Below are 10,498 nucleotides of genomic sequence, written 5' to 3' on the forward strand. Positions count from 1 at the left end.
GATAGATAGATAGATAGATAGATAGATAGATAGATAGATACATAGATAGATAGATAGATCGCATCGTTTTTGGGCTCCCGCATAGGACGTAAGAATATTGGGGGGAGATTGAGTTACGACTTCAGTATGAGTATTATGATTTAAAATTCAAAAATGCAATTTTTATAAATTTTGTTCAGTTTTTGGTTCTTTTTGGGATTTAGAGTTTTCCTTAAACTTTGCACGAATTTTACTATTGACTTCGCATTTTTTAAACCAAAATTCTACTATGAATACTTAAAATTTTATATTGATTCCATTCCAGTATTTTCATGTTCAAACTTAATATAAAGAAAAAACATGTAAGTAACATCGAATGCGGTAAAAAATTTGGTTTTTAAATGCGTCGTCCATTCATAAGTTATAAGTTATTCTTAAGTAATAAATGTTCTTCATCATGCATTCACATGATTTTTTATTCAAATCTTCTTTAAAAAATCTTGTTGCTACTTCACAAATTATAATGCTCGAAACCGGATCAAGAAAAATTTATTTTCGTTTCAACGCAAAATGACAAGGAATCGACAAAATTAACATAATTTTTTCATAATTAACATGTCCACATAATACTATAAAAAAGTATGTACGTATTAAATTATGTACATGTGCTTATCAAAGTTTTTTATTTATAAAAACAGTGACATTACATTTTATTATCACAGAAGACTGTTTGTATTACCTGCTAGTTATACTTCTTCAATGCTCAGACTTTCTGTATTATGAAAATCAAATCCTGAATTGGCTTTTGAAAATAATAAATCTGAAAATTGATTATTACGATACGGCCAATTTTTCCGTTTGTGTTTATATGAAAGATAATTTCTTTATTCTAAAAATAACAATGGTTGGTAGTGGGCCAAAGTTCTGGAGAAAAATAATTTAATTCAGCTTCTTTTCTTTTTTTTTTAGATAATCTTAAAATCGTATCATCTAAGGGCGTATTTACCACTTGCTCAATCTTTGAGAATATCGTTTATCAACATATGGTCCAATCCTTTGAAGAAATCTAAATTTACATTTAGACGCCTGTACCAAGCTTTTTAGAGGTTTTTAAAGCACTTTGGAGGTTTGTATATTAGAGCTATTCATAGGTAGTGAAATCTGGTCAATGTTTAAATAGCCACTTTCAGGTGTTTTGAGCCCAGGCCTGAAATAATTTTTAAACTTCAGGACAAGACTGTAAAACTTTATTTTATCTGTAATTAAACATACGGTTTCTCGTGCTAAAAATAAGAATAAAGTAAACCGTTGAATACAATTATAATTTAACCTTGTACAAGGTCATATGTGCTATTTTTTTTAAATTATAAATTATTATCCCAAATATGAAATAAATTATATTATACCAAGGTGGGAATACACCACTGGTCCAGTAATTTCGCAGTGTCGATTTCTAGAGTCCCAATATTGAGCATCTGTAACGGGCCAGTATTGGTTTAGTACTTGGTGGTAATTCTTCGCTGTACTGGCGTGCGGTACTAGTGCGGTACTGCACACCAGTACTGGTTGGGTATTGGCAAACTGCTGGTGATCCAAAATAATGAAAATAATCTAGATCTATAAAATTTAGGATAGATATGAAAAATTTGATTGTTATTTACATTAAATTCCTTTGATAATTTTTGGTGAAAAGATACGATATGTTTATAGAAAGAGCTTTCATTTCTTAATGCAAAACTGTAATCTAGTATTCTGCCATGTGAAACATGAAAGCGGTAACTACATTTGGGATTTGGCTTCCCGATTCACAATTGTTTCCAATATATTTTAATAAAAAAAATTGCGACTCAGTTAACTAAATTGAAAACGTAGTTACCGCTTTCCTGTTTTGCATAGCAGTATTTTCCTCGGGTTTCTATTCTTGGCTATATTGTTGCCACTATATTTAAGGGTTTTGCTTCTCAATTTTCATTTTCTTTCATTTAGGTCTTCAGTTTCAAAATTTTCCTCCAAAAGTTTTCTTTAAAGTATATAGATAATTGTATATTACCCACGTGGAAAAATTTACTGGCAGTCTTGAACCAGACTAAGGCCATTAAAGTTTTTCTCAAGCCTGTCTATTCATGCAATACTAGCCTAGCGCTACACAGGCGCTGTCTATTTTTTCCTCGATTTTTGCTATGCATTTAATTCAAACCTTTTTGCTGTCTAGGCAGACTCACAGTTTGAACTTTAACCAAATTTACTGTAGTGAATTCAGCAAATAATATTTAAAAAATGAAAGGTTGAGGAAATAAAAACACATAATTGCATAAATACTGAAGTATAATATGTAAATTACACTATTACATATTTAAGGTAATAAACAGTAATTATTAAAGATGAATGAAATCTTAATATACGAACTGTATTCTCAACAATGATTTTTATTAGAATGTTTAAAAACATTTTCTTTCAATTGAATTATATAGTGAAGTTATAATAAATTTATATCAAATTTATAATAATTATAATATGTATAATATTGAATGTATTACATTTATAACGCTCGAGAAAATAAAACTATAACATAAATGATTTATTTAATTTATTTTAACTATTTGTTGATTGTTTATATGATAATTAGGCCCAACGTATTAATTATTAAAAATAATAAGCAATAATTATTTAGTTGCGAAGTGGCAAGTATAATCATACAGACATGATTATTTTCAAAGATTTATTCACACATCACGCACTTTTAATGTTTAAAAATTGTTAATGTCTCATTGAAATAAATATTACGATGTAATGACCTGAAATTCATATCCGAAATTTTTTTTTAATTTTAACTTTCGATGGCGTAGTTTGTTATGGTGAAGTGACAAAGTTACAGCAACATTATATGTAGTTACACATTAATAGTTCGACACCCGACGTATGTACAAGATTTACGGAACCTCATATTTTCATTTTTGTGGGTACAAAAACTTCTTGAAATATTCTTATTTAACTGCAAAATCTATATAATACACTGTTATGTAATAAAAAATAATAATATTTTTGAGGCAGTGGATGCTCTGCCGATACCGGCAAAAACATTTCTGCCGGTACCAGCAATAAAGTTCTGTGCCGATACATTATTACATTACGTTATTGTACAGTATTACATTTTCATTGCCTTTTTGATTACATTTTTATTACATTATAATATTGTTATTGTTATTGTACATAACATTCTTTCTGCGAACAGTCACAGGGATTTGTCTAGCAATATTTCTTACGACAGCCGGAAAGGTGTGCCTTCCCGCATCCACGACACGTTGGAAAGGGGTAGGAGTTTCACTAACATTATTACTGTGACCGATGAAAGGGGTGACTTCCCGTACCCACGAGCCGTTAGAAAGGAGTAGGGAATTGACCAACATGATTTCTGTGACCAGTCAAAACGGTGTCTACCCGCCCTCATGAGACTTTGGAAAAAGGAAGGTGTTCGACCAAAATTATTTTTGTGATCGGTCAGAGTGGGACTTTCCCACCCCCGCGAAACATTAGAAAGACAAAGGGATTTAATCAACATTATTTTGGTGACGGGTGATGGAGTGACTGCCCACCCTACGAGATAGTGGAAAAGGGGTGGAATTTGGCCACTATTATTTATGTGGCCGGTCGAAGGGGTGCCTTTCCGCCCCCACAATACGTTGAAAACGAGAATAAATTTGTTCAACCTTATTTTTGTGAGCGGTAAAAGGGTTCCTTACCACCCCCACGAGACATTGGAAAGGGGGTGGAGTTTGACCAGCATTCTATGCCCGGTCAAAGTGGTACCTTACCGTTCCCATAAAACCTTAGAAAGGGGCTAGAGTTTGACCATCATTATTTCTGTGACCGGTCGAAGGGGTGACTTCCCGTCCCCACGAGACTTATGAAAACAGAAAATGTTTTGACCAACATAACCGCCCCCAACGAGACGTTGAATAAGAGAAGGGGTTTGACTAACATTAATTCTGTGACCGGTCACATTGGTGCCTACCCGCCACAACAAGACGTTGGAAAGGAGTAGGACAAAACGAAAGGGGTAGGTAGAGGTAGGACCAACATTATTTATGTGACCAGTTTCAAGTGTTCCTTTCCGACTACAAGAGACTTTGGAAAGGTGTATTGGTTTCACCAAATTTCTTTATGTGACTTGGCACAGGGATCCCTTTCCGCCCCCCCCCCCCGAAACTTTGGAAAGGGGTACGGGGTTGACCTCTCATAACAAAATACCTCTTAAGACAAATAACCTTACTCCAAGTTCTCTGAGAGTTCCTTCGGTATGCTAAAAATGTATTTTTTTACCAGTACCAGCAGAGAAATTTATTGCTCGTACCGGCAGAAAACTTTTTGACCGGTACCAGCAGGGAACGTTTTTGACGGTACCGACAAAGAACTTTTTTGCCGGTACCGGCAGTCTATCCACTCCCTATTATTTAATTAATGATGATATATTCTGGACAGTCAGACTGTGGCGTGCTAATGTCGCCTCAAAATGGATCAGACAGTAACAGTACAGAGCACCACGACATTTTTTCACACGTTTACTTTCTACATACAAATAAAATTACTTTTTTAATTAACATATAAATATTCCGATTACCTTATTGTCGATCAAATTTGTTGTTTGATTTTCTTAAATTTTATCAAATCCTAGTTAGGCCAGCGAAATAGCGAAAGTTTTCAAACTGATTATACCCATTATCCCTAGCCTGTCGATATCTCTGGATAGAAGAGCGCACTGGAGGGACAATTAATTTCAATTTTCCCTCGAACAAGTAGCAACTGCTCGATTATAGTTTGATGTCAAATTAATTATTCTCTGAATGGCTCTGTCGTGTATACGAGAGCTCGTCACGATACAATTTTTCTTTTGCATAATTTGAAATTGGATTTAAAGGACCCTGGAGATTTGATAGTCGACACATCGATTGCACTCAATTTTGTGTTACTAAAGTGTGAAAATAAAGAGACAATAATTATTATGTGAATTTTATCATTAATTTGAATGAAGAAGGGGCTTATGTGTGGAAGCAAGATGTGTGAAAATGGGATGTTATCGCAGAAATCGAGGTGTATGATCTACTTGAAGTTCTAAACTATACAGGAGCCTACATAAATGATCCATCTCGTTATAGGGTTTAGAACTGACTAGTATAGAATTAATACAACCCCTCTGGATAGGCAGCACTCGGTAGGGTGAATTTTGATGATATGCGTATAAGGATTCAGCATATTATCGATATTGTGTTTCTCAGCTGTTTTGAACAAACAACGTGGGAATTTGATTTAAGAAATATAAATATAGAATAGTTTTTACAAAAATAAACAAAAATAATGATAATGTTATTTGTAGAATCAACTTTGTCCTAACTTAATGTTTTTCTCCCAAAAATAAGAATACGTCTAATGCGGAGGTAATTTAATCTGCAAGATTTTCAGTTTGAAAAGCAATATATTAAAAATCTTCTGGTTCAAAGTTATTAAGTTTAAAAGACTGTCATTTGTTGGCTGGAAAATTTAAAAGCCAACAGTTTTCCATATTCATTAACTAAAAATTGCACTGCAGTGTATTAAAAAATTAATTTGTTATCCAAATTTAACTATTTAATCGACATTTCCAAATAAAATAAAGATTTGAAGGAGGTTAGGGTTTTTTCCGTAAAGTTTAAGGGATAAACGTCAGTCATTTGTCTAGGATTAGCTCTCAATTGTTTTTGTTGGGCGTGGAATTAACATAAGCTAGGATGAAGGATGTAAGAGAAGTCTCTCTCCTGACAGATCCTACGGTTCCTTAGCTCCTTGATTATTCTCTGGGTCTATTGTGAATGTGTAACGATTCTCTTAACCCGACACGCGATGCATTTTCAAAGGGCTTTATAAACATTCCCTTCCAATATTATCAGTTCCAAAATAAATGTCATGGAAAAATTAATCTAGACTTGTTTCAATTTAAACCTTATATTTCTAGGCAAGAAAGCTGCAGGCATTCTCGATTGCGTATAAGAAACGCACAAAGAAAAAGAATCTATCAAATATAAACCAATTTAAATAATTTGAATGCCAAATTATCCGCTATTAATAATTAAGAAATAATTCATAGACTTAAAAAATACAACACACTAATAATTGAAATAGAATCAAAATAATTTCATAAAAAGTTAATTACAATTACAATTAATTTCCAAAACACGACATATTTAGAACACACAGTAATAAACAGGCCAACAAAGTGAAACAATTTATCCTACGTAGGAAGTCAAACCAGCCGCGACTTTGAAATTCCAGTGCTAATAACGTTAATTAAAACCCGCGCTTGAAACCTCAATTAATATCACCGTCCCGGTCTTGCTTCTTCTCCTGGAAATATCTTCTTCCAACCCCTTTGTTCAACAAAACTAGGAAGAGCTAAAGTGAAACCATCGGTGGTGTTGGTAGTGGTGCGGACAAATAAAACCCATTACCCACTCCAGATTCTCGAAGACGTCGTAGTTTCAGCCTCAAACCCCAATTTCGTCCACTGGCAGACGACGACTTGTCTCAAGAGGGTGAAGAAAGGGGGTGAAGGAAAAATGAGGGTGACTCAGGGCGTCCACGACCTACCCCTATACTACGAGACAGAATTCTTTGAACGGCTTTCCCTCTGTCTTAACCTTCGCACCCTCTTATTTCTTCCTTCCCCTATACTCACTCGTTTATCCAGAATTTCATCCCCTCAGTGGGGCTCTGTCAACAGAAGGATCGAGTGACGACTTTCAAGTTTTATGAATGAATCTGTTTTCTGTACAGCCACAAAACGCGAGGTCGTGTTTCTTGGGACTCGTGCTTTGATACTCGGTGATTCCCCTTTCGAATACTTCGGTGTTTAAATAGGTTCACCGTTTCGGTTACACGTTGTCATAATGGGCTTATTTTCATTGTGTTTATTGATTATTGATTTTAAAAGTTTATTCATCATATTTATATCCTTTTTTCCATATCTGTTTTTTTTATATTGCATCATTTACTCGTTTAAATTTTCGAAACAATTTAAAACTCAAAAATTGAATACAAGGCGTTTGTCAAAATTTCGTGCTATGAAGGTAAATTATCTCAAATATAGAACGTTTAATTTAAATGCATAACTCAGTATAAAATGCTAATCTTATTGGATACTTAGCTTTGAGTTAATATGAAATTTAAAAATTTCAGGTAGTAGATGCAATAATATGTATAGAATATTCTTATCGAATCTTGAGGACGACTTACCTCTGCCGCTTCTACCGACGAACCTCAGGTCGTTGAATTTAGCTATTTGATTTTTCATCAAAGCCGTAGAGTTCCTAAGTTCAGCACAACAATTCTCGTCATTACCAGCTCTGACGGTTACCAAGGTTCCATCTCCAACTTCCCCAAAGGCTACAACCTTAAATGCCTGCGGAAGTGTTTTGTTCGATCTCCAGTGAGCTGGCAAAGCGGTACAGGCCAAATGAGGAGATCCTGTTTAACAAATATATTTTTCTTCTGAATAATTAAAAACTTGATAAATAGGTATCATACATTAAGAAAACAATCACTGTTATTCTCATATTATAATGAAGAATACAACTTAATAGATCAATTAAAAAAAGAGATGGTAACGACCGATCAGTGGAAAGTCTTTTCAGATTATATGGAGCTATAAATAATAAATTTATTTCAATAAAAATTTCAAAATAAATAAAGGTAAATTAAGGTGATGCACATGTCGATATTAAATATGCAACATAGTCATGTATAAGACGTGGAATTTTTCCTATAGCTTGGATCGCTGAATCCAAAAATAAACTCTTTCTATCACGTTGGGTTCTTAAGATAATAATTGAAGTAAAAGGTTTAGGTATTATTTAAGCCCTTTGCGTATCCTAACGCATCCGGTTTTCCAACAACCATTTTCCGAAATTGGCCACGAAACACACACGTTTTGCGATTTTTACCGCATTCATTTAAAAATCTATCAAGATAGAAAGATTTCGCTTTCGAGTTGCGATCAACAACTTAAAAGTTCCGGAAAGTGACACGTATCATCTATTTTTCACTTATAATGATGAAATGTGTTATTAATCAGTGTTTTTCATGTAAAATTCAGGTTACTGTGTAACATTTTCTTTGTGATACCTTATTTTCGAAAAAAAATTTTTAGTGTCATGTAATAAAATAAATTTATATATTTAAAACAAAATTGTTCAAATTATGACTTTTTAGAAATACGATGACAAGATATTTTTCGGATGCGAAACGTGTAAAGGATGATCCAACAGTCATTGACCAATTACAGGAAAACTTATATTAAGAATAAGGTAAAAATAATCATTTGTAACCTTTGAAAAACGACCGTTTTTCAGAATAAAGAAAGCAGTGCACGTTTCTTTGATTGAATATGCAAAACATACATGTTTACCTTCTTTTTTTTAAACAAACGCAGGTAATGAAATGGAAAAAACTTCTTCTTGCCAAATTTACAACAAATGTTGACCTTAACAGAAAAGTGGTTAGAATCTTTTAATTCAAAATAGAGCAGAATATATGTAGGGGCACCCACTCTACAGTAGATAATAATCTTACATTAGATAATCATTAACTTCAAGTACTACAGTATGTAAACTAATTAATTTAATGTAATTAATAGTTAATTCATGATACGTTATAATATATTAAACTTAGAAAAAATTATTTTTATGATATTTGTCCTTATAATTAATAATTATCTACTATAGGGTGGTCTCTCTTACCAGTTACGAAATTCAAAAGTTATATTTTAATTAAGGATATTTCAAATATTTAGGAAGGCCCTTGTTTAAAATTTGTTTGCATTATCCTTGCACTTTCTACTTTTATTTGCCGCCTTCAATTATTAACAAGTATTTCTGTGAAAAATCATTTTAATTTTACTAGATAGTGTGTCAAATATTTCAGATTTTCCTTGATTATGAGTAAAAGTAATATGTGAAAAAGTACTAAAATCATAATTTTACATGATTGTACTTTTTTACTTGTTAATTAAGCTTTCACTGATTCTTAAAATGTATATGCTTGTTTTTATTTGTTTTTCATTTAGTATAATAATAATAAAGATTAAAAGAAAATTTAAATCTGCCTAACAATGTGAGTTATAAATTACCCCTATGTGCTTACTGTTATTATAAGTCTAAAACTATTTGACAGATTTTTGTACTTTACAATAAAAAAAAAGTAGAACACAGATAACTCATTTACCCTAAATATGATTGTTAATTACCCCATCATCACTTATCTTTACAAAATGATAACAGTATAACATTTACGGATCACACAATTAAGATTTTGAGTTTTCCAAAAGCATTAACTACATACAGCCACGTTTCTTCCACAAATAATTATTAGAGATATCATCTTAATGTTATAATAAAAAAAATTAATAATTTCTGTGTTTTTCCCTCCAGAATGTTTTCTTCGTCGCGCTTACCCCGTTATCACAGTTACCCGTATTGAATGTATATCACTTATCAATCCAAAAAGGATTTTATTTAGATTCAAAAAACTCACCAGTCTTGACAAGTTCTCCAGAATGTTCGCCACCCCAGAGTCCAGCGGAATCCCCCAGAGTTCTTTCAGCGAGAATATCACTGGTCATCTTCATGTAGGCATCAGCAAGAGGCGAGACTCCAGACTCTGGAGATGCCGCCGCTCCAGGCGCTGATGCTCCAGTCAACTGCATCCTGCTTCGGGTTCCCGTCCCAGTTCCAACTGCACTTACAGCTACAGTTCCAGTACTATCTGCAGTTCCACTTGAAGTTCCACTCGCAATAACACTTCTCGATTCAGAACTTGTCACTATCGCGGTACCAATTTCACTTCCTGTTATCGTGCTACCACCACCGCCGTTGCAACGGCCGAATATATCCATAGGCAGTCAAAACACCGGGCGAAACATCCTTCCAGGGGGACTCTTACACCCTTCAGGAGCAAGGAGACCCCCTTCGGTCAGGCCTGAGGGCCTGACATACTTTTAACTCCCTCAATACCCACAATTTCCGGTTTGATTCGGAATTTATTTATTAATTATAATTTTCCCGTCGTTTCCTTGTCGATAACATCCTCAGGTTTTTCAGGATTCTCGTGATGTCGAATCCCGCTCGTCCCGAACCGACCCGAAGCCTCTTGAAGCCTTCTGGCGTGCGGGCAGCCTCGATAAGTACATCACTCTCTTTAGTTACTCTACCGAAGTGATAAATCCGAAACCGTTGTTTTTTTTAATTTGGGCGATCTCATTTTCTGGTGGTGTTGAAAACCAGGTCGGCTGAGTGAACTGAAAGCAAAAATTATCAATTTTTGTTGAATTTATTTATTATTCAATAAGAATAATTTGTATCAAAGGAAAACTTATGACCGAATCCATTTGAAATCAGACAGAGTCCTACACTTGAAATCTCCGAACCTCCGGAGGGCGAAATATGTTGTTTTTAGAGGAAATTAGGCAATATGTATTTTTCCGTTTTGCAAACAG

General features: G+C 33.8%; 1 protein-coding gene across 2 annotated transcripts in view; it reads right to left on the reverse strand.

Annotated features, from left to right (window-relative positions):
- The window catches only part of LOC117181781 (runt-related transcription factor 1-like), a 56,260-nt gene extending 46,362 nt beyond the window's left edge, over window positions 1-9,898 (reverse strand). For both annotated transcript variants that reach the window (XM_033374749.1, XM_033374750.1), the window contains exons 1-2: window positions 9,538-9,898; window positions 7,243-7,473 (exon numbers count right to left, since the gene is read on the reverse strand). In XM_033374749.1, coding sequence (XP_033230640.1) covers window positions 7,243-7,473; window positions 9,538-9,898 — 592 coding nt within the window. The remainder of the gene's footprint in view (window positions 1-7,242; window positions 7,474-9,537) is intronic.
- Between the last annotated feature and the right edge of the window lie 600 nt (window positions 9,899-10,498).

This window comes from Belonocnema kinseyi, chromosome 10 (assembly GCF_010883055.1).
Source record: "Belonocnema kinseyi isolate 2016_QV_RU_SX_M_011 chromosome 10, B_treatae_v1, whole genome shotgun sequence".
Lineage (NCBI taxonomy): Eukaryota > Metazoa > Arthropoda > Insecta > Hymenoptera > Cynipidae > Belonocnema > Belonocnema kinseyi.